The following is a 25,812-nucleotide window of genomic DNA, read 5'->3' as shown; positions in this document are numbered from 1 at the left end:
GGGTTCAAGCGATTCTCCTGCCTCAGCCTCCTGAGTAGCTGGGATTACAGGCATGCACCACCACGCCCAGCTAATCTTGTATTTTTAGTAGAAACGGGATTTCTCCATGTTGGTCAGGCTGGTCTCGAACTCCTGACCTCAGGTGATCCATCCTCCTCGGCCTCTCAAAATGTTGGGGTTACAGGCACGAGCCACTGCACCCGGCCAACGATGAAGATGTATGCAATGAATAGTTTTGACCTTAGTGACAATTATGGGATGAAATAAGCACATTTTCTAATGCATGGCTGTTCAGTTTTTTTTTGTTTGTTTTTAAACAAGGTAATATGATAAATATTCATGGTTAAACCTGTGATTTAAAAATATTAAAGGAAATATAATAAAGGAAAGGGTCAGTCTATATTCAGTTTGTGATGGAAACATCATTAGGTAGACCACAAAAGATACAGAAATTCTTAAAAAGATGGCATTTTAATTTGAGACTTGATCCCCCACCAGATAACAATTAGGCATTCCCTGCACTTCTCTTCCACCCATACTTTCACGTCTGTGCCAGCCACATTCCTGGCTTGCTTCTTGAACCTATTCCTTCTCATTTTAAAATGATTAGTCCTCTACTTTGAAATATAAATATCTGTGTTTCAAAAGGCCTATGTGAGACCCACATCCAGCAGAGAAATTTTGTTGTTGTTGCTTTTTTTGAGACGGAGTCTCGCTCTGTCGCCCAGGCTGGAGTGCAGCCGCACAATCTCGGCTCACTGCAAGCTCTGCCTCCCGGGTTCACGCCATTCTCCTGCCTCAGCCTCCCGAGTAGCTGGGACTACAGGTGCCCGCCACCCGACCCGGCTAATTTTTTTCTATTTTTAGTAGAGACGGATTTCACTGCGTTAGCCAGGATGGTCTCCGTCTCCTGACCTCGTGATCCGCTTGCCTTGGCCTCCAAAGTGCTGGGATTACAGACGTGAGCCACCGCGCCTACTCTGTTTGTTTGTTTCTAGACATGGGATCTTACTGAGTGCGGTGGCCCATGTCTGTAATCCCAGCACTTCGGGAGGCCGAGGCGGGTGGATCACCTGAGGTCAGGAGATCGAGACCAGCCTGGCCAACATGGTGAAACCCCGTCACTCCTAAAAGTATAAAAATTAGCAGAATGTGGTGCCAGGCGCCTGTAATCCCAGCTACTCAGGAGGCTGAGGCAGGAGAATCGCTTGAACCCGGGAGGCAGAGGTTGCAGTGAGCCGAGATTGCTCCACTGCACTCCGGCTTGGGTGACAAGAGCGAGACTCCGTCTCAAAAATAAAAATAAAAAAAAAAAATAGACGTGGGCTCTTATTATGTTGCCCAGGCTGGTCTTGAACTCTTGACCTCAAGTGATCCTCCGCCTCAGCCTCTGAAAGCACTGGGATTACAGGCATGAGGCACTGTGCCTGGCCCAGCAGAGAAGTTTGATTGAAGTTTTTGTTCAGCATTTCCTTTTCTTTTAGTTTGGTGGGCCGTTCATTTAAGATTACATTTGGTTTCTAGAAAGTTTGATGTTGAGAAAGTTACTACATCTAGTTTGCTAGTAGGCTTTTAACGACTTTAAACTCCTTTTTTGATATCCATATTGTATATTTTGTTTGAGTATTTTATAGAAGTACAATAAAAATGACAGTACTTTAAAAAGTCTTTTTCCGGAGGTCTCAAATATATTTTCTAAAAGAGTGAGTATGGGAAAAATATTTTTTTCACTGCCACTCAGATACATCTTGGTATGGGAAACGCATAGTGCCTTTATTGCTGCAGGAAATTTTCGTACTTTATTATCAAATCGCTTTATAATGCCAACTTCTTTTGAAAAATAACCATTGTGTATCTTTATTTCTTCTTTCAATATGGCCGTGTTGCCCTCAGCAACTTTATAAAAAAGTACACTCAGGCTGATGTCTCTCCACTGAGATAACTAGACACTATAACTCTGTGAATTCAGAATCTAACCCATTCCCACCTTGTCACAATTACTCAACATATATCCTTGCTAACATTTAAATTTTATAGAGAAAAAAAAAAATGGTGGCTCATGCCTGTAATTCCAACACTTTGGGAGGCCAATGTGGGAGGATTGCTTGAGTCCAGAAGTTCAAGACCGGTCTAGGCAACGTAGCAAGACCCCTTCCCAATAAAAACTGAAAAACCAAGTGTGGTGGCACTCGCCAGTAGTCCCAGATACTCTGGGGGCAGAGGCAGGAGAATAGCTTGAGCCCAGGATTTCTAGGCTGCAGTTACCTGTGATTGTGCCACTGCATTCCAACCTGGGCGGCAGAACAAGACCCAATCTAAAAGAGAGAGCGAGAGCGAGAGTGAGAGGAGGATAGAGAGAGAAAAACTCCGTAAAATGGAACTTGATAGTAATATACAAAATAGATATGCCTTAAGGTGGTATTATTAATACCACCTTATTAATAGTGTCTGCATGTTATTCATTAAATTACAAATGTGAGAATTTGGAAAATCTATTTCTGGTTAATTATTTTTCCTTCCAAGCACATCTATAAACTTTTATTCTAAGATACACAAGTACATAATAACAGGTACTAAGTTAAAGATTGATTCTTTAGAGAATTTTTGACTCATGGGATAAACTTTCATTTGTGAATTATTTATTGGTCTAGGACAGTGACTGCCAAATACCTTCATTCAATGAGATTCTTTCATACTGCCTTCCTATACCCCGCCTTTAAGGCTGCCTTCCCCTTTCATTTATGCCCATTGTAATATTGTCTCTTTGCTAATTAAAGGAGGGACTTTTTCTTTATGTTGATCACTTTAGAATTAATCATGACATCGCTTCAGCTATCTATTTCGGTTTCAGTAAGTCAGAGATAGTAAAAGTAGATACCATGCTGTAGAAGAAAGAAAACTGGTTCTAAGCCCTCTTCTGAGACGACTCAACTTGTGCATTCTGAGGTTATTAATTCCATTATGTCCTTGTACTTCATGCAGTGTCTGTTAAATGAGAGGGTTGCCCAAAATGTTCTGTTATTTTTTTCTTCTGATTTTTATCAATCTGTGGTTTCATTGAAGGAGGGAGTAGATGTGAAGAGGGCAGTAACAGTAAAGATGAGTGCAATATAACTGAATGAACTATATGGACAGGGTGAGAGAGGTGAAGAGTGTATTTTGGATATATATGGTTAATATTTGTCCTGTCTACCTTTCTTTAGATTTTATGTTTCTGTTTGGTTTGATAGTCATTTATTTACTTTCCCCACACAACCTATTTCCTATGTAAATTTTTTTTTGTTTTTGTTTTTGTTTTTGTTTTGAGACGGAGTCTCGCTGTCTCCCAGGCTGGAGTGCAGTGACGCGATTTCGGCTCACTGCAAGCTCTGCCTCCCGGGTTCACGCCATTCTCCTGCCTCAGCCTCCCAAGTAGCTGGGACTACAGGCACCCGCCGCCATGCCTGGCTAATTTTTTGTATTTTTAGTAGAGACGGGATTTCACCATGTTAGCCAGGATGGTCTCGATCTCCTGACCTCATGATCTGCCCACCTCAGCCTCTCAAAGTGCTAGGATTACAGGCGTGAGCCACCCGGCCCGGCCTGTAAATTGTTAATAATGTCTTAGAGAGATGTCAGAATAGTCATGAGGACAACATTGGGATTATAAAGAGAATGTTCTGCTTTTAAAATTTATTTTTTATTTCAACAGGTTTTTGAGGAACAGATGGTGTTTGGTTACATGAATAAGTTCTTTAGTGGTGATTTCTGAGATTTTGGTGTACCCATCGCCCAAGCAGTGCACACTGTACCCAATGTGTAATCTTTTATCCCTCACGCTGCTGCCAGCCTTTCCCTTGAGTCCCCAAAGGCCATTTTGTCATTCTTATGCCTTTGCATCCTCATAGCTTAGCTCCTGCTTATGAGGGAGAACTATGCAATGTTTGGTTTTCCATTCCTGAGCTACTTCACTTAGATAATAGTCTCCAATTCCATCTAGGTTGCTGCAAATGCCATTATTTCATTCCTTTTTGTGGCTTAGTCATATTCCATGGTATAAATACACCACATTTTCTTTATCCACTCTTTGATTGATGGGCATTTGGGCTGGTTCCATATTTTTGCAGTTGTGAATTGTGCTGCTGTATACGTGCATGTGCATGTATCTTTTCCTATAATGACTTCTTTTCTTCTAGGTAGTTGCCTAGTAGTGGGATTGCTGGATCAAATGGTAGATCTACTTTTAGTTCTTTAAGGAATCTCCACACCGTTTTCCATAGCGATTTTACTAGTTTACATTCTCACCAACAGTGTAGAAGTGTTCCCTTTTCACCACATCTACACCAACATCTATTTTTTATTTTATTTTTTTGATTATGACCATTCTTGCAGGATCAAGGTGGTATTGCATTGTGGTTTTGATTTGCATTTCTCTGATTGTTAGTGATCAGGGAGCATTTTGTGAGCATTTTTCCATATGATTGTTGGCCATTTGTGTATCTATTTTTGAGAATTGTCTGTTCATATCCGTAGCCCACTTTTGAATGTGATTGTTTTTTTCTTGCTGATTTGAGTTTGAGTTCTTTGTAGATTCTGGATGTTAGTCCTGTGTCGATGTATGGATTGTGAAGATTTTCTCCCACTCTGTGGGTTGTCTATTAACTCTGCTGATATTATTATTTTTTGCTGTGCAGAAGATTTTTACTTTAATTAAGTCCTATCCATTTAATCTTTGTTTTTGTTGCGTTTGCTATTGGGTTCTTGGTCATGAAGTCTTTGCCTAAACCAATGTCTAGAAGGGTTTTTCTGATGTTATCTTCTAGAATTGTTATGATTTCAGGTCATAGATGTAACTCTTTGATTCATCTTCAGTCGATTTGTGTATAAGGTGAGAGATGTATGAAGAGAATATTCTCTAATTCCACTTTCCTTAGCCATTTGTGACAGCCTTTCACCATTCCACTATCAATCTCTGTTGCTAGCAGTGATAATGAGAAGACAATCCTCAAAACTGAATATTTCTTTCCTGAGACTGTTCCCTTAGAGAAGAGCTAAGCTCCCATCATGAGACATGGGAGCCATATCTACTCACTGACAGACATCAGTGCAATGTCTGTTCCATTTAACAGCTTCATTCTTTTAATTGGTGACAATATTTATGCTGCCTAAGCCTGTGAACTAAACTTTTAAGGCAAGCCAACTTTGGTTCTAACTTAGGACAAAAAGGGAAATTTGGGTGTCATCCATATTCCCATGCCCAGAAATTCAAATCTGTTTTGAGTTTATGTACGAAAACTGTACTGGAAACACCTAAAATTGGTGGGTTTAGAAAGCAATGTATTAGATATCTCTTAAAAGTTCCTTTTTTTTTTTTTTTTTTTTTGGAATTTTCCCTCCATACCAATGAGCTGTTCTAGGACAGGGTTTCCCACCCTCAGCACTCCTGACATTCTGCATGGGATAATTTTTTGTTGGGGAGCAGCTAGCTGTTCTGTGTGTTATAGGGTATTTGGCAGCATCCCTGGCCTCTACCCTTAGGTGCCATGGGTTACCCTCCTTGTGCTGTGACAACAAAAAGTGTCTGGGCATTCCCTGTGGGGAGAGGGCAAAGTCACTTTCGCAGCTGGCCCAGAGGTTTGATCACCCTGAGGGTGGAGCTACAGATAAATATTACACCTGTGAGGAGGCTAAATTAGTTTTCTTTGAGCCATCGTAATGAACTATTTAAAAACAATTAAAAGGTCCTCACTTTATTCTTAAACTAATCTTAAGGAAAAAAGATCAATGTAGATTATTCCCTTTAGAGGGTGGTAAATTCTCCTCAAAGTGAATTTTTAAAATTGCTTTTCATAGTAAAGAAGTAAAATATGTATTGCCAGACTTTTCCATACTATGTATTGATAGGGCTAAAACAAATAAAATAGATAGAATAATAAATAAAACCTATTACCCATAACATTTAAAAAGATGTATTTTAAACAAAAATATTTTATATTCATTAAAAAACCCTGCTTTGATTTTTAAGATAATGACAAGATCAGTTACATTGATGTAGAAATGATAGTTTCATATCCATGTATTCTTGAAAAATGCCAACACAGATCATGTAAAATGTTCTCATTATAAAAATAACTGTATGAGGTAATGCATATGTCAATTAGCTAAATTTAGTCATTCCACAATGTATACTATATATACCTCAAAGCATCGTGTTGTGTATAATAAATACATACAGTTTTGTAAGTCAATTTAAAATAAAACAACAAATTATACATTATTATTTAGGATAAGATCCTATTGTAATGTGTGCAGTGTGTCATCAAGGAAATTTTAAGGCTATACTTACATATTAGTTTATTGGTCATAACTAATGTCTTTAGAGCTTGATGAATGTAGGTTATTAAAAGTGAAATATAGGGAATAATATGAGATTTTGTAACAGGTGCATAATCGCTTCGTGATAAATTAGGCTTATGATGATACTCCTGGCATGAAAACGTCTTGTCTAAACCTTTTAATCAAGGCCATATTAATTACTTCTTTTGATTGATTGAACAAAATATCCTAATACATTATTTAACATAAAAAAGAAATACCCGGCCAGGCGCAGTGGCTCACACCTGTAATCCCAGCACTTTTGGGAGACTGAGATGGGCGGATCACGATGTCAGGAGTTCAAGACCAGCTTGGCCAGTATAGTGAAACCCTGTCTCTACAAAAAATACAACAATTAGCTGGGCATGGTGACGTGTGCCTGTAGTCCCAGCGACTCAGGAGGCTGAGGCAGGAGAATTGCTTGAACTCAAGAAGTGGAGGTTGCAGTGAGCCAAGATCATGCCACTGCACTTCAACTTAGGCAACAGAGTGAGACTTTGTCTCAAAAAAAAAAAAAAAAAAAAAAAAAAAAAGAAATGCCTGAGTTTCAGTGGAAAGTGACTAGGTTGCATATCTGTCTACACTTTGCGAGAAAGATCAGTTTCTCACTTTTACAGTTTCTTTTTGGGTGAAAGGAACAAATACTAGAGTTCCAGCAGCATGCTGAATAGACTTGTATTTTAATCGTCTCATTGCCAGTTTCTACTGGCATCACATAAAACTAGATAGAAGCTATGAATGCAGTAATGACTGAAAGAAACTTTAGATTCTTTTTCTAAAGCTATCCTTCTTTGCAAATCAGAATTACAGTTCTGTTTGCAGGGGAACAAATAGATACAAAGGGAGATGAGGTTTTTTTCCTTTCTATTTGTTCATTTCTCACGGCATGCCTCTTTTTTTCCTTCCCAAAGGAGAAAGAAACAATGAAGGTTAATAATGTCATTTTGCCATCCTTGAAAATAACTAATATTTATATGTGCTTCCAATGTAAAGCCACTTGAAGTCTTACAGAGATGCATCAATAATAACTTGGAAAGTGAATCATAAACTATAGAAAGCTCAGAATAATAGCTATTGACTTTTTTTCTCTGTCAGAGTTAGGCATATAAGGGATCTTTTAAGTGTCTATATTGATAGGAGTTGTTTTACTCTTCAGGTAGTCTTAAAATTCAGTTGATTTCTTCAAAGAATCATTGTGTGCTTATAGTCACCTGGAGTCTTCATATTAAGTCATAGTCTAAGCCAAAAATTACATGATTGAATTATCACTTTGTATTTATATGCAATAGCTCTTAAACTACCTCTTGTTTTTTTTCCTGATTGTCATAAAAACATGTTTAGGGCAAAACAGAAAAATTTGGAGTTTTTGATTTGATGTGCCAATTTTGTGGAGTATAATTTTGAGGTGTTATGAGTTTCTTACAAATAATTTCTTATATTTTTAGGTTTGACTGTTTTATTCAGAGTTGTCTGGTTTGTGGTGGTTTTTCATAGTTTTATTAAATTCAATAACCTTCTTCAATTGCCCCTTTTCTCAGTAATATTTTCCATAATTTACATTCAGGCTTTTGGTGCCCTGCATGTATTTAAGAATGTGTTTTCCATATCCCTCACTAATATTAATCGAATGCGGCCATTTCATTAAAACTATACAACTATACAAATTATTTCATGAGGCTGCTTAGACGTATGCTTGTCTTTTATGTCTATAGAACGTGGCAATCCTTTGCTGCCAGAAGTTCCTGTTCAGTAAGGAGAAATACAATAAAGTATGACACCCCGTCTTTAACGTAATCTTTCCTTTGATATTAAAGGAACATTCATTAACACTATTTCTATTTGGATATTTTCCAGTTTTATAGTCAACCACTTATTGATCTTCCCTTTGCATTCTTGATCAGATGAGATTGGGCGTGTTCAGGGTAGTATGGTCGTAGACTGATCTTCCCTTTACATTCTATGAAGTAGTTTAAAAAAAAAATGAAATCTTTTTTTTATTTGGCAGGATAAGGGACACGGATGGGTTAGTGTAGTAGTCTGCTTTGACACTGCTGATAAAGACACTGGGAAGAAAAAAAGGTTTAATGGACCTTTTCCACATGGCTGGGGATGCCTCACAATCATGGCGGAAGGTGAAAATCATGTCTCACATGGCAGCAGACAAGAGAAAAGAGCTTGTGCAGGGAAACTCCCCCTTACATAATAATCAGATCTTGTGAGACTTATTCACTATCATGAGAACAGCACAGGAAAGACCTGCCCCTATGATTCAGTTATCTCCCACTGGGTCCCTCCCACAACACATGAGAACTCAAGACGAGATTTGGGTGGGGACACAGCCAAACTGTATCAGTGAGTGAGTGATCCAAAGGTTAAATGGGTATCCTCACATAACACAGTGAATCTTTAGTGTCTGATTATCGGGAAGCCAAGGACTACAAGAACTAAGAAATTCTCACCTCATTGTTTCAGTCTATACCCTATACCTCTGAAAAAATACTGACTTTTTTCTGTTCAGTGCTGTAAACGTGTAGTTGTAGTCTGTGCTGTCCAGTGGGGTAGCCACTCGCCACATGTGGCTGTTTAAATTTAAATTGAACTTTAATAAAATAAAAACTTTACTTCCTCAGTTGCACTAGCTGTGTTTAAAGTGGTCACTTATTAGTCAATGCAGATAAAAAGATTTCTATCCTACAGAAAGTTATATCCATCAGCACTGGACGATTGTTGTTTTATATCACATTAAAATATTTAGATGGCTCCCTTCTCTTGGAAAATCCACAAGTCAGTGAAATGTTGAAAATTTGCTTTTGGGTTCTCTTCTCTTTTCAGGTACTTGTGTTGTAGCTGGACACTGAGGGCCTAGAGAATTCCTGGGGTGCCCCCTGAAACCTCTGCCAGGTGTGCTGTAGGCTCTAGACCCCTACTCTCCTTCACACTTCAGCCAGAGCAGCCCTGCTTTTGTCTGTTTTACAAATTGGAGATTCCTACCAGCACATCGTTTGTACAACTGGATCCTTCTCATAAATAATTAGGAGCCACATTCAGTTGATTTACAGAGGCCTGGTTTGGGAGGTAGATAAAAAGAAGTGATTTGGGGAAATCCTCCTTCCCATACCATCCCCCAACTTAATGCATATATTTTATGCATGTATGTTCAGATTAAATATCATTATGATATTATTGCTTCTGAGATGTCTAGACTTGAGAGGATGGGTTTGTTATGATAGAAAAATGAAAAATGTTCAGAAATAAATAATGATACCTAATTTTAAGTGACAGCAGTTTTGTTTGTTTGTTTTGGTTAATTCTTTCCTTTTCTGTTCCCGTTTTCAGAGAAATGATTTGGTTCTCTAACTTTCTCCTAGAGTAACCAGTGAAATTTTTAAAATTATGAACTCATAGATTATAATGTAATTTGTTGTAGTTCTTTGCAGTTATTATTCTTTTTGTCACTCAGATTTTCCGTTTAGCTGATAGGCACCTCATCATCTTGGATTTTTTTTTTTTTTTTTTTTAATATAGCCTAGTAGTTCTGAAAACTTCCTTGCTTCTGGTATGGCAAGATGTTGGCTAATTTTCTACATTTCCCATATAAAACTTTTCTGAGAGACTAGGCCCCAGTTTGTCTTTTTTTTAAAGAAAATTTTAATACAGTATTTAGAAACAAATATCAACAGTATAGAAAGCTGAAAAAAATAGTACAAATCCTTTAACATTCATATTGGTTTGAATATGAATATACTTATTACAGAAAAGTGTTACAATGGTAAGTTGAAGAAAAAGAGTTGGATAGGTGTCAGCTTATGTGAATGCTTGAAACCGTGATTTGTTAAGGCTTTTAGGCAAGTGCACTCTTTGTTGTTCTATTTCAAATTATATTACATGCATCGTATTGCCCTCTGAACTGTTAGTTTCTCCAACCACCCATGTACATACATACAAAAGCAAATATTCAGTTAATTGGAAATCTGCAAAATTATTGTTTCATAAGATCTTTGTGGTATGAGAAATAAGAAACCAGAGAGTTTTACATTTTTTAAAATTTTATTTTAAATTCATATACATGGTTGAGTTCTATCTGCATGTCCCTGCTGATGAAAGACAGAGAGCCGGGTGCAGTGGCACACATCTATAATCCCAGCACTTTGGGAGGCCTAGGTGGGTGGATCATGAGGTCAGAAGTTCAAGACCAGCCTGACCAACATGGTGAAACCCTGCCTCTACTAAAAATACAAAAATTAGCCAGGCGTGGTGGTGCATGCCTGTAATCCCAGCTACTCAGGAGGCTGAGGCAGGAGAATTGCTTGAGCCGAGGAGGTGGAGGTAGCAGTGAGCTGAGATTGTGCCATTGTACTCCAGCCTGCATGACAGAGAATGAGACTCCATCTCAAGAAAGAAGGAGCAAAATATATGAAAATCAAAGGGTTGGCTTCTACTGAGGCTTTTTGGACAAATACTGAATAATGTGTGATGTAAGTTAGGTAAAACATGGTACTTTTCATATCACTGAATCTCCTTGCCCTTTTTTTTTTTTTCCCAGAGTACTTAGCAACCCTTACTATAGATTAATGGAAGCTACTTACAATATTCTTTTATCCTCTTTATTTTTGGTTTAATTATTTTCTTAAGAATCCATTTTCAATTTTTGTACCTAAATTTAAATTCTACCTTACTGATAGGCAGCCAGCATTCCCTTTTGGCAATGTTGCTGTGTCATAAACAAGATAAGGAATGGAGATTAGCTGGAATGAACATTTAGAATAGATTTTATCTTCACACCTCTGATCTCCTTTGGGCACAACCCATTTAAGTATAAATATGTATGTTTATAGCTGCTTTCGTTTCTAGAGTGCTAGATCCTATCACTGTAGCAAGTCCCGGAGTAACAGTTGAAGGTTCATTTGAAAAAATTTGCTCTTCTTATGCACTTCAGCTGAGTAGGAGGAAAAGCCAAATCACTTCTTCCCTGAGCGAGCATTCATAGGTCTCCATCTCTGTGATCACACGGAGTCATTATGTAGCAGTTGGCTCTGATACGCTTGCACAGACACAAATTGAGTCCGACAGGACTGATGTCTTCTGGACTCTGCTGTCATTTGAAATGCTGGCATGAGGATGGGAGCAGTGAAAGCGGGAGGAGGGGGATGGGGAGGGGAGAGCTGATTCCTTTAGCACTTTTCCTAGGAACTTTTGAGATTTTTAACATTTGATAGCTGTGAACTGCTTGAGAAGTTGTTTTTCAGAGGAAATTGATAACAATAGCTGATTTGGAACAGCTGGCCAACTTCTGGATTCAAGAAATTTTCCAATGTACAACTTGCTTCTTCATGTCACCTGTCACCCATTTTTTTTTTTTAAAGAGGCTAATAATAGAAGATTCCTCTCTTTCTTTTTAGTTTTATCTTTCCTGCATTCAAACTGCTAATGAATAGTAATACAAAAGATAATACCTTTAAAAAATTTTTTGTTCTCACGCTGACGCTCAGTTTCAGAAAAGACATACCATGGTATCTGTATTACAGTTATTTTTAAAGTACAAGTTATTTTAGTGGATTAGGTTATTTCTGGATATCTCTAGTATTTCCTGTCAAAAATTTTGTATATGTTTCAAATATTTCAGTATAAAAAAATTAAAGGTATGCAGTTTCATTTTGCAAATGAATGCTGATAGTCATTTTCAAATTTTTTCTGCAGTGATAGAGGATGCAATAGGATGTGATCTACTCTCTCTTTTTAAATTTTTCATTAAGAGTGTACTCTGTATAAGAGTCTATGCTAGATTTATTGAGGGTTCTATAGGTACAATTATTTAACACGTGAAGAATCATACTTCAAATGATTGCTTGGAGCCAGTCAGTCACTGGCTTCCTTCTTAATTCCTACCAGGACCACCATTACTCTTAAATCTTGTATCACTTCTCACCTGGAACTCTTGCTGTGGCCTAATAGCATTCTCTAAATCATCCGTTGTCCAGTTGTCAGTTAATCTTTCCAAAGCCTAGTTCCATGTTGTTCCTCTGCTCTGAAACATTAAATAGCTCTTTTTGTAGTTTGCCGAGTAAAGGCCATTTGACTTAGATCACCATCCAAGGCTCTCTGTGACCTACTTTTTTTTTTTTTTTTTTAAAGTCTGAATCTTTTTTTTTTTTTTTTTTGAGAAGAAGTCTCACTTGTCACCCAGGCTGGAATGCAGTGGCAGGACCTTGGCTCACCAAAACCTCCATCTCCTGGGTTCAAGTGATTCTCCTGCCTCAGCATCCCGAGTTGCTGGGATTACAGGTGTACACCACCAAGCCTGGCTAATTTTTTTTGTATTTTTAGTAGAGATGGAGTTTCACCATGTTGGCCAGGCTGGTCTTGAACTCCTGGCCTCAGGTGGTCCTCCTGTCTCGGCTTCCCAAAGTGCTGGAATTACAGGCGTGAGCCACCGTGCCTGACTCTGAACCATTTTCTTTTGTTTCATCTTCTGGTTTTCCTAATAGAAGATAGTTTCCTATGACTTCAACCAGAAGGTTCTCAAAGTGTGGTCTCTGGACTAGCAACATTAGCATCTCCCAGGAACATGTAGAAGTGCAAATTTATGCAAATGTGTGACTCAGGCCTGTAATTCTAGCACTTTGGGAGGCCAGGAGTGGTGGCTCATCCCTGTGATCCTAGCACTTTGGGAGGCTGAGGCAGGCAGATCACTTGAGGCCAGGAGTTTGAGACCAGCCTGGCCAACATGGTGAAACCTTGTCTCTACTAAAAGTACAAAAATTAGCCAGGCATGGTGGTGGGCACCTGTAATTCCAGCTACTTGGGAGGCTGAGACAGGAGAATCACTTGAACCTGGGAAGCAGTGTTTGCAGTGAGCTGTGATTGTACCACTGCACTACAACCTGGGTGACAGAGTGAGACTGTCTCAACAACAAAAAAAAGCAAATTGTTGAATTATTGGATCCCCACCACAGACCTAGTGACCCACAAACTGTGACGGTGGTACTCACCCATCTGTTCTAAGAAGCCTTCCAGGGGACCCGATGCATGCTGACCTTTGGGAGGCCCTGTTCCAACCAAACCAGGAAACTCACGTTTTCCAAAGGTCCTTTCCCACTGCCCTGCCTTTGCATAGAATTCCTGGAATGCCTTTTCGTCATCTTGTTAAAATCCTGCTTAAATTTCAAGGCCTAGTTTGAGACACTATTTCCATGATGTCAGTCTTGATCCTATCTTTTACAGCATTATCTGGTTTTCCTTCCTGGAACTAATCACTTATTAAATTATACTAGTCATCTGGTATACCTGCTTTATTTTCCCTACTAATCTGGAAACAAAAATAATAGAACCTGACTCATCTTTCTACCTTGAGACTCCTTGTGCTGTCACTCTTGATGCCTTGCACACAGTAGGTGCTCTAAAAATAGTTTATGGCTTCTTGATTTTATGGAGAAGATTGAGGAAATTAAACCATTGCCCAGGAGACATATAAAAATCCTGTTAAATGAAAGAGGCTCATTCTAACTATTGTTTTGACTTATTGATGCCAAACTAGATTTGAACGTTGATGTGTCTTCAGGGAAGAAGCCAAATATGCTGGTGTAAAAAATTCTAACCTCTACTGTTTACCTGGAGAAGTTGAATTAGCCCTGTCATTTCACCTGATGCCAAGAAAGCAGCTTCCATTATTGTGTCAGTAATAGACTTTTATCCTGCACGGAGGAACTTCTCTTAAATCTTTCTCATAGCATTGGTGTGCTTCTTTCCACTGATGTATTTACGTAATGTTTCATAAGAAGTGTCAGTTCTTTTTCAGGTTCTTTGCCCAAAAGGTGGCATAAGCAAAGAATGAAATTCAAGGTGATTGGGCCTAAAATTGGGATTGCGAGAGCTCCCACATAACACAAACCCAGATATCCTAAGACTCCTACATTTTACAAACCAAGTTATTTCCTTCCTAATACAAAGCACGACCATTACAATTTATTGTGTATTGTCAATGGATTGTGTCTGTCATGGTGATTGTGATGGAATCGGGGGGGGGGAGTAAGAAATCTAAACATCTTTGTGTTTTCTTCCTTTTCTTTTCTCTGCCTCCCCCCTTTCAGGCTCTGAAAGTGTTCCAGCTGAAATTTCAGATCGGACAGACTCGCTGCGGCTCCGGAGGCAGTGATTCCAAGCTGCTCGTGCGCGCTGCTGCCAAGCTGCAGGATGGTGCACGTAGCCCGGCTGCTGCTGCTGCTCCTCACTTTCTTCCTCCGCACGGATGCTGAGAGTAAGCCATTCTCCCCTTCTCTAGGGGGCTGTGACCATAATGAGTGGTTTTGTTTGCCGTTGGCACCAGGCTCGGGGCCTCTGAATACATTTCCTTTGGAAGTAAATCCTGAGACACTGTGGGATCCTCCTTGGCTACCAGCCAGCCTTTGAAAGAGATTATTGACGTGACTTCCTCACCATTTCCTCTCCCTTTTAATACCCCTTTTCTTGTGCATCTAACTGCTCCTCCTGTTTGTTTATTTTTTTTATACCTCTTATCAGCCTGGTAGCAAAGATATTATGAGACCAAGAATATAACTCAAACAGGTTAACCAGTTGGTGGTGCCAGTAAGTAAACATTGTTCAGACTCACTCAAAATTTCTTTATTTTTGTGGATCGTTCCTTGTTTAGAAAAATGCACAATGTCACATTGAGCCTAATTAAACTTCCAAGCCCCTTGTAGCTGTCATAGCAGCTGTTCTAATGTACTGTTTCCGACAGCTGTCGTCGAGTACAGTATTCAAACAAATCAAGCAGAACTGACAACTTTGTGGCTGGATGAAGGGTCTGGAAGTATGAGGAGAATTCTGTGGACTAGAGACACCAAAGTTTGGATTAATGAACTCAATTTATGAAACTGCTATTGTGGTCAGTTAGCTTGACAATTAATGAGAAGATCACGTCTCCTTCCTAATTAGGAAATCATTAGGTCTACCTTGTTTACATGCATTTATTTTCCCATCTGTCCCGCGGCTTTTTGGAAGAGAAAGTACTGGAGAAAGGCATGTCTCGGCCTTGTACTCCCTGACGTGTGGGGTTCCCCGGTAGTGGTTTAGTTCATACGTGAGTTGGCCATTCTCTTTGGGAATCCCCTAGTATCAGCAAAATGTGTAACATCTGCAGTCATTAACGTTTCTCTCCACTGACTATTTCAGTGAGATTAAATTTGATTCATGTTAAGGATGTTTCCAACACAAGGATCCTGTGTCATCTTGGCCCCTTCCTATTAATTGCATTTTGACAAGAAATCCCTCACGAGCCACCAATTGCTTGAAATAGGAGCTCTATTTTCTACAGAGGTATTTTGAAAAGTGAAAGGAATAACATTAATAATAAGATACATATGTAACATGCATGTTTTAAGCACAACATTCTCTGGTTAATAATGTATATAGTTTCCTAATTAGCACTTGGGAGTGTCAATTTAAGGTGAAGCCAAGGAATTTCGATTCTAATGCCAGCAAATAATTAACTGGGAAAAGACCCAAATGTAAGATGTTCTTGTTGTTTTAAAGCCTTTTATATCAAAGCTTATTTTAAAGGTGAAATCTAAATTTAGTTTATTAAAGAGAAATTGAGACTATGGTTTTATTATTTTTGTTTGGCTAGAGTGCAAAAGTAAGTTGTTTCACCATTGTTAATTTTTGGCAGAAGTCCATTTAGACCCTGGGAGCCTACTCTAATGTCAGATCATAGCTACAGGGTTTCTTAAAGTTACTAGATATAATTATTGTATGTCCATGAAGTTACCTTTCCAGATAAGCAAAAACGTTCTTCTACTGAGCAGTGCTGCCTTTGCTTAATTCTCTGGTGAAAAGTGGCAGACAGATGTGGAGTTGAGAAAGGAAGACTTTTAAAATTATGTTTGAAAAAACAATCTTTTATGCAGATAACCGTCATCTTACTGGTTTTCTCCTCCATCTTCCTCTTCTTCATCACACTTCTTACGCTGTGTAGTCTTGCAAAAGAAATCACAAAGGCCCTTGTTAGCAATTTTTAGTTAAGATATTTATCATGCTATATGTTTTGTGATATGAGCTTTCAACCTTAAGATGTCACTTGAAAAAGAATCTACTCCCTCTCACCCTTCCCATTATAGCTAAAAAGAGGAAACAGGCTTCAACGTTGCCAAATCAATTTTGATTAGCTTTGTCCTTGTCTAATCAGCCTCCATGTAGTATATTTTCCTTTTCACAGATTCATTTGGCACTCTTGAATAGCATGTGTATTCTGAAAGTTATTGACGAAAGAGGAAAATTTAACCATATCTTTTAAGGTACATTTTAAAAGAAAAAGGAATATCCATTTGCAGTCTACCAGAGGATATTTGTGGTTTGTGAAAGCACATGGTAGAGTTGGAGATATTTCAGTCACTAAAAATGTTTAAAAACAATTGGTAAAATAGGATCCAGATTATAACTTACCAAATACTGTCATTACCTTTTCTTCAAACACTCAAAGATAAAGTTATAAGTAACACTAAAGAAAAATTTGATTTATTCACTATCATATAAAGATAATATTTTTCAGGCTTTTATTGCCTACCCAGGCAATAAAATACTACCAGAAATACTGATATATTTCCTTATGTCTTCATTAGCACATCTGGCCTTCTTTGTTTTCCCTTTTACCTAACTGTGTTTTGTACTAATCCAAAGGATCAAGAGTTATTAACAGTAGCTTGTCAGAGCCATTTTGGAACTCTGAAATAATTTTTTCAAATGTTTGTCCTCCTTTGAAAAAGAAGACTCTATGGGGGTGGGAATGGAAAGAAGCCACTGTAGTTTGCCATGTTAATCTAATGTGCCCAACTCACTCTCTTTGGAAATGATTAACTCCAAAAAGCCTGGGAGTCAAGGTTATAATCTGCTGTATAGAATGTCCTAGCAAAGTACTGGGTGTGATGTTGCATTAAGGAGGAGAGCTCTTATGAGCCTTGGTTCAAACCTAGGTTGGAAAATTGTGATAATATCCCTCAGCAGAAAATTATTGTCTTTGCCATTGCCAGTTTAAAATGCCCTATATATCTATCCACTATTATTTTAAAAAGCTAGACGTGTGTTTGTATCTGATTTCTGTTCATTCTGGTGTCTTGAATGGCTCAGATGATTTTGCTTGTTGTTTCTTGAATGCATGTCTGGACAGTAGACCTGTGATCTCAGGGAGAGGCATATGCTACTTCTGTTCGAGCAGCACGAGTAGCTCCTCTTCAGAGCTGGCCAACCAGTTTTGTGGTTTAGGTAGTGCTTCGAGAACCATTCAACTATAACATGCATGCAAATTAAAGATTCATGTGGATTATAGTAATGTAATCCTCAGGTGAATGTTTTTCTTCTGGAGGAGTTTTCATAATAGCTTCTGTTAGTTTGCAATTTACCAGTCTTTAGAAAAGAAAAGCTAAATACAGCCCAAGAACCGGCTGTTAGCATCTTCTTTGTCAGACCAGTTTCACTCTAACGAAATCATTTGTAGCATACTCTTACATTCTAGACCTGAGTTTACGCTGTGGTCATTATAATTAGACCTGAGTGTTTACGTAATCTCAGAAATAAAACTTTTTTTAAATTATAGAGACACACCGTTGATAATTTAATTCCTCAGATGGTTTAGTTCATCCATTTACTTGTTGCTTTTTGTCATTGTTCCACTTCAGATTGTGAATACTTCCTCATTCTCCTTCCTTATTGTTAAAGAGTCTTGCTGTAGTCACTATATACTCGCAATATATCTGTCCTTTATGGAAGCAGTGAGTCCCTCCTCTACCCCCTTTGGTATTATATCACTGTAGCCCATGGAGTTTCTTTATTTCTTTGACATTAGAGCAGAGACTGACATCTGTGTTGCAAGGTAATCATTTGTTACCTTAAGTATTTCCTGATGGGCAGCATAGAGTGATGGTTTAGAGTGTGAACTCTGAAGCCATAGTCTGGTTTTGAAGTCTGGCTGTCATTTGGTAAATCATGCTCAGCCTCAGTTTCCCATCTTTGTCATTTTGATCAATCGTGCTCTTTGATTCAGTTTTCCTATTTTTAAAATGCTGATGAAGGTGATGGTCATGACATAGTACTCCTGGGTTTTGCGAGGATTTACTGAATAAACTCATACATCAGTAGATAAATAAAACTCATACATCAGTAGATACCACAAGGTAGGTGTTTCATGAATGTTAGCTGTTATTATATCATTATTCAACAAGATTTAGCAAACGGTTTTATTGAGCACATGTGTGAAGCACTGTGCTAAAGTGTTTTTTGTTTGTTTGTTTGTTTTTGTTTTTTTTTAATTTGACCTAGAGATTATCAAAATTTGGATAGTGGATAAGCCAGGTTTTCTTGTAGCAAGTTAAAGTCTCCAGCTTGCTTCTCTGCAAAGTCCTATATGTAGGAGTTCTTATAAACCCTTGCTTCCGGGCATTAAATTGAAGATCAAGAGGGGAAATATAAAGCATATCTGCTTTAGTCAAGTGGTTTAAAAAAAGCTTCTTAGAATTACACATTTAAAATTAATTTGGCTTGGGTAGAATGGATAGTAGAAGGTGTTTCCGCTGTTTGTACGGTTGCCTCTTACATACATTTTATTGAGCGGTTCACAGGAAGGAACTATAGAAATTTACCGTAGGTAAACACAGTAATACAGTGCCTCTTCAGAAAGCTGAAGGTAGGGGGTGAGCTTGTTGAGAAAGAGAGTGAGTGGCTGTTGATGTGACCAGGAATTATCTTGCAGGAAAAAAATTAAAAAAAATTTTTTTTTGAGACAGTCTCAGGCTGGAGTGCAATGGTGTGATCTCGGCTCACCGCAACTTCCGCCTCCTGGGTTCAAACGATTCTCCTGCCTCAGCCTCCCTAGTAGCTGGGATTACAGGCATGTGCCACCATGCCTGGCTATTTTTTCTGTATTTTTAGTAGAGATGGGGTTTCTCCATATTGGTCAGGCTGGTCTCGAACTCGCAACCTCAGTTGATCTGCCCGCCTCAGCCTCCCAAAGTGCTGGGATTAGAGGCATGAGTCACCATGCCCGGCCCCCAAAATGTTCTTAAGTTAGATTAGGGTGATGGTACTGAGTATAAACATAATATACTAAATACCATTGAATTGTATGCTTTAAATGGGAAAACTGTATGGTATTTGAATTATATCTCACTAAAGTTGTTAAAACAAGGGAAAAAAATAGCCGGTTGTAGTGGCACATACTTGTAGTCCTAGCTACTTGGGAGGTTGAAGAGAGAGGACTGCTGGAGCCCAGTTTAAGGCTGTAGCGACCTAGGATGACATCACTGCACTGCAGCCTGTGTGACAGAGAGAGACCCTGTCTCAAAACAAACAAACATACCTAAACCAAAACAAAAAGCAATTTCTGCTTATCCTAATTCTTTGGTTAGAGTCCCTTTAGTATATGTAACCTGAAAGTAACCTGTATGTTTACATGATAAACATGTAACCATGTTTATCAGTGCCTTCTAAATTAATAGAGGTGTAGCAAAATTACTCCCTCTTCCTTCCTCCCCTCACTTTAAAATAGCTAAATTAGCAACACCCAGCTGCCTGCAGCAAGGAAAGTATTCCAGCTATTTTACCGATCCTGTAGCCTCATTGTGGAGTTTCTGTGGCATTTTGAATTAATTGCTCCCAGCAGAGCTGTAGCTACCTAGTAAGATTAAGAATATGTCACAAAATCAACACATGTGTACACTTCAAAGCATTTTTTATTGAGTGTAGTAGGACTTGCTTTTTAAAACAATTCCAAAGTATGACCTGTTTGTTATCTCTATTTGGGAATAGGCCCTAAACTCTAAGGATGGAACAATATCAAAAGTATTTGTGAACTAATTCTTATTCTTTGTAATAGTCTGGTGGTCTTTGAGTCTACTGTTGTGTGATCTCCTGGTTTTTTTTCCCTTAACATTCTTAACTTCTTTCATTTTCCTCTCATTCAGTTACTGCGTACCTGATCTATTGCTTTTTTCTTTTCCCTTTCTTTTTTGAGACAAGGTCTGGCTCTACTGCCCAGGCTGGATTAGTGCAGTGGCACAATCTCTGCTCACTGCAGCCTCCACTTCCTGGGCTCAAGTCATCCTCTCACCTCAGCTTCCTTAGTAGCTGGGACTATAGGCACGCACCACCATGCTTGGCTAATCTTTTTTTTTTTTTTTTGAGATGGAGTCTCACTCTGTCACCGAGGCTGGGGTGCAGTGGTACCGTGTCGGCTCACTGCAACCTCCATCTCCTGGGTTCAAGCAATTCTCCTGCTTCAGCCTCCAAAGTAGCTGGGATTACAGGTGCCCACCACCACACCTAGCTAGTTTATATGTGTATATATGTGTGTGTGTGTGTATACATATATGTGTATATGTGTGTGTGTGTATATACATATATACATACACACACACACACATATACATATATATATTTAGTAGAGACCGAGTTTCTCCATGTTGGCCAGTCTGGTCTTGAACTCCTGACTTCAGGTGATCCACCCGCCTCAGCCTCCCAAAGTGCTGGGATTATAGGCATGAGCCACTGTGCCCGGCCTTCTTGGCTAATTTTTGTATTTTTTTGTAGAGATGGGTTTTACCATCTTGCCCAGGCTGGTCTCGAACTCCTGAACTCAAGTGTTCTGCCAGCCTCAGCTTCTCAAAGTGCTGGGATTATAGTCTTGAGCCAGCACACCCACCTGTACCTGACCCATTTCAAGTAACCTTGACTGACTTGGGAGCCCCATCCCCTCCTGCCCACATAGATGTGTTTCTTGTTAATTCAGAAACTCCAAGCCAGCCTCTATTTTGAAGTGAAGAATTAAAGGTAAAAGTCCTGTGATTGGATGGAGATGCCCCTTTAGAACCAGTTCTTTAACCTGTAATTAATATTTTATTTTTTCTTCAGTTTGCTTTAGCTTCACTTATTTCTTCACCAAACGTACGTGTGAATATGTGTGTGTGTGTGTGTGTGTGTGTGTGTCTGCTATATGGAAAGCTCTGTGTGAAGTGGTTGGAATATAAAAATTTTAAACAGTGTGGACCTATACCAGCCTGTAATCTATCTTCAGAATTCATAGCTAGTGTTTAGGATGCTCTCAAGCAATCTTCTCAGACTTTCTCTCCAGGCAGTAAGTAATGCATAAGTAATGCATAAAGAATGTGGACCCTATAGTAGAGTGCTTGCGTTCAAATCCTGCCTCTGCTGCATAATTACTCTGACCACGGGCAGGGTACAAATCTCTATGTGTCTCTCATCTGTAAAATGAAGATAAATATAGCACATACTTGATATAGTTATCATAAGGACTAAGGAAATAACTGTAAAGCATTTTGAATAGGATTAAATATTCACTAAATGTTATTAGTTGCTATCATGCCTTTTTTTCTCACTAGCTTGTATCATTTCCAAATTAGAAGCATCTATGTTTAGATCTCTGTTGGCATATATTATCCCATTAACTTCACAATTTGAGCAGAATCTTTTAAAAATGAAAGTATGTATATTTACATACATTTATAATTTCAAAGGACATTGACTGATGGGTTCATTCATGTCTTTCGTTTATAAATGTTTATTGGACACGTTTCCTGTGCCAAGCATTGAGTTAACTACTGAGGATAAAATGTGGAGAGAAAACAGTATGATCCCTGCCCCTGAAAAGCTTAAACTCTAGTTGCATAGCCAAATATTTCACATTAATTTTTAAAATTTACATTTTCTAACAGTAACAAGTATAAGGGAAGAAAATAGGCAGCCAAGTGGCTCATCTGTTCTGAAAAGTAATACACAGCTTTTCTGAGGGAGTGATTTAGTTTTTCTATTTTGAAATAATTTTTACGCTTAAAAGACATTACAAAAATTGTACAAGAATTTCCCGTGTAGCTTTCATTCAGTTTTCCTAATATTAACATATTACATAATCACAGTACATTATCAAAACCAGGAAGTTAACTTTTGCACAATACTGTTAACTATATGTGTTATTTGGATTTTACCAGTTTTTACATGCACTTATTTTTAGCTATTATTATTTATTTTGGAGACAGGGTCTCACTCTCTTATCCAGGCTGGAGTGCAGTGATGCGATCTTGGCTCACTGCAGCCTCTGCCTCCTGGGCTTGGGTGATTCTCCCACTTCAGCATCACTAGTAGCTGGGATTACTGGCACATGCCATCACATCCAGCTAATTTTTGTATTTGTTTTAGAGACGGGGTTTCCTCAAGTTGCCCAGGCTGGTCTCAGAATCCTGGGCTCAAGCTCTCCACCCACCTTGGCCTCCCAAAGTGCTGGAATTACAGGCATGATAAAAATAAGTGCACCTGGCTAAGTGATGGAGACTGGCTAAGACAAGGCTTCCTAAACTTTGTTCAAAGTCTTGGTTTTTATTCTATGAACTGCAGGAATCACTGAGTTATTTTTAAGCTGCTATAGGAAGACATTTACATTGTTAAAAATCAATGAGGCTGCATGGTGGAAAAACGCTTGGAGGGAGGCCAGCCAGAGTGGCCTTGAGATCTGTTAAGAGGCTGGTTGGAAGTTACGGAGAAGATTTGCTACAAGGGACTGGGGTGATAGAGGTTAAGGAGGCTAGCCTGCTTGACCTTTAAAAACATTTTTTTAAATTGACTTTTGTGAAGAAGGATTGTTCTAAAACTTGAAACACCAACAGATTGTTAAAATTTCGAGTGAAGGAGAAAACCAAGTTAAGGGAGCTAAAGTGTATTCAATACCTTGTAAGTAATCCTTTGTTTTTAACATGGCATTTTACAAATTGCCCCCAAATTTATCTTTACTCATTCTTGTAATTTCACTTTTTAATCGTGAAGTTCAGACAGTTTTATTTAAACTTATCTTTTGGTTAATATCTGTTAAAAATGTGGAATCCAGAATCAGTTTAAAACTAAATGAAGTTCAGTGCCTCACTACAAAAGACATTACAATTTAGCTTTGTTCTCTCACAAAAGTTTTAAATTCACTGCACAATTAGTAATAGGTTTGCAAAAGTCAACATAGTACTGTGGCAGTTATTTATAATCACTACAGTTATTAAATCTGACTTTAAGATACACTAAGTACTTATATCTTCAGGTTAAAAAATAGCACACAGTCTATTACTTTTAAGCTAAAAGTACACAAAGTATAACAAATCTACTAAACCAAGGACTTTTTCTTTCTTAGTTTTTTTTTTTTGTGTTAAGACAAATATATAAAGAAACATATACTTAAACCTTTTTAAGATGCTTATAAAGGAGGGAGAGAAAAATAAAATGCCATTGTTTGTCACTAAAAAAAGTCATTTAAACCTTTAACCTACAGTGATTTTAGGTTGATGCAAACTCCTCTAATATCTATATTTATCTTTTAAAACAAATTTAAATAACATTTCATTTAAAAGTAATAATACTTTTCATTTAATACATGACTACTGTGTTATACTTTTAACATTTAACACATGACTACTACCTCCAATAAGCCAGATCCAGATTCCTGTTGCCACAGAATTTATATTCTAGTTGGGATGTTGTGGAGAAAGGAGAAGTACAGCAAGACATGGCTATGGGCAACAAGTCACTGAACGGTGTGACTTTGGAGAGTGATAAATGCTGCAAAGATCTTAAAACAGCACAATGTAATATGAGAGTGAAAGAGAATATGAAGGGAGAGGATAGGACTCGCCTTTGTTTGTCAAATGTCAAGGAAGGTGTTGCTGAGTGAGATACAACACTTGAGCCGAAGAATGCGAAGGGTCCAGCTATGAAAAAAATTGAGTTCAGAGTATCCAGGCAGATGGGGAGTGACTGTAAAGACTTTAGTGCAAGGAGGAGCCTAGTGTGTTCAAAGGACAAAATAAGGTCCAGGAGACAGATCATGGGGCCCTGGAGGTCTTATAAAGAGTTTGTATTGCTGGGCTAGGTATTAAGAATCTGTGTAGGGAAACAGATATATTATTGGGACATCTATTTATGAACCTTGAGTTGGGTACTACTGTTCTCTACTAGAACAAAATGTATATATATTTTTCTACAAATAGTGCATTGAAAGTTTGGTACAACCTCCTGATCAAGTTATAAACTCACTGTCTAAACAGCTTAACTGAAATTTTCTTTGCACCAGCCAATATAGACTTAGAACACCAAAGACTTTGGTAAATAAAAGCACAAATGTCTGCTTTTAGCTCGTTATCTCTGGCCAGTTTGTTTTTTTCTTTTCTTTAAAGCAGATGATAGTTTTACATTGGAAAGCTGTGATTAAGTCTACACTTTCCTTCATCAATATCCATAGCTGCAAGATAGTAAAGGAGGGTACATTTGTAAAGTAAGGCTGTAACTGGAGGGTGATGGTCGACATAGAATTGCAGGGAAGAGAGGAACTTCAATAGGGCTTTTCCCTGTATGCTTCCATTTTGTCAAAATTACAGCAATAGGATTCCTAAGTGATTTGTAGGTTGGAGTCCCTATATAGATTAAAGCTTTTAAATAAAATATTAACTGGTAAACTTCTTCCATTTAAGAAAAAAAAAAAAACCCTTTATTGTTTATATGATTTAACATATTTGGATTTGTTTTAAGACCAATGGGAGTGTAAGGTAATACATAAAATGATTATGAAACCATAACTTAAATGTTTTATCTAAAATAGTAGATGGTGTTAGTAACCAGATTTGCCTTAAATAATGGCTCCCTTGCCTACCAGGAGCGATTCTCCTCCTAGGAGAATTGAGAATAGGTAGGAGAATTCTGACCCTTTGGCGATGCTCATAGCTCTCACAGGTTCCTATGATGTTTAAATAAGATCTTGAATGTGAAGTCCTGTGAGGTTCAGTTTTCATTCCTTTCTGTCTCTCTCCACACACACACGCACACGCACACACACACACACACGCACACACACGGAGTAATACTCAATATATGGAGAAATCAGCTGTTTAACATTTTTGACCTATTGAGATGATTTTTCATATCAAGGAATTCTACCCAGAAAGGAGCTTACAGCCCAGTTGTGACAACCAGATGATCTGTCAACATTGAGAACTGTCCCCTGGGGGCAAAATCACCCAGTTGGGAAGTGCTGATGTTGCTTGTGAAAGCTTTGGAACAGAAGGTTGGAGCAGAGGTTAGGAGAGATAGGCGCTGCCCTTCTAATTAATATGGGATTTAGAAGGGAGAAATTTTATTAGAAATGTGATAGACCTTTCACAAGCTCTTGAAATCAGCTGTGCGAATTGGGAAAGAGAAATCGTAGTTCTGTGTGTATCTGTAAAACCAGAAGCAGATTGCCTTATCACTTTATGTCTCCGTTTTTGTTGTCTGGAGTACTAGATGATAACTCTAGGATTGCTGTAAAGATGAAAGCAGGTTAACCAATGTAAGGTGTTTAGTACTATGCCTGGCACATAGTAAACGCTAAATAAACATTAGCCATTATGATGATATTAACTATTTGATGATATATTACTTTTGTTAATA

At 38.3% G+C, this 25,812-nt stretch overlaps 1 protein-coding gene across 47 annotated transcripts in view; it reads left to right on the top strand.

Annotated features, from left to right (window-relative positions):
* PTPRD (protein tyrosine phosphatase receptor type D) overlaps nt 1-25,812 on the top strand; it is a 2,329,646-nt gene that overhangs the window by 1,891,633 nt on the left and 412,201 nt on the right. For all 47 annotated transcript variants that reach the window (XM_017949398.3, XM_017949394.3, XM_017949399.3 and 44 more), the window contains one exon: nt 14,442-14,608. In XM_017949398.3, the coding sequence (XP_017804887.1) occupies nt 14,545-14,608 (64 nt within the window). In that variant the 5' untranslated portion in view covers nt 14,442-14,544. The remainder of the gene's footprint in view (nt 1-14,441; nt 14,609-25,812) is intronic.

The sequence above is a fragment of the Papio anubis genome, chromosome 13 (genome assembly GCF_008728515.1).
Source record: "Papio anubis isolate 15944 chromosome 13, Panubis1.0, whole genome shotgun sequence".
NCBI classification, from domain to species: Eukaryota; Metazoa; Chordata; class Mammalia; order Primates; family Cercopithecidae; genus Papio; species Papio anubis.
The sequence above is the reverse complement of the archived record's forward strand: the minus strand, read 5'-3'. Positions and strand labels throughout refer to the sequence as shown.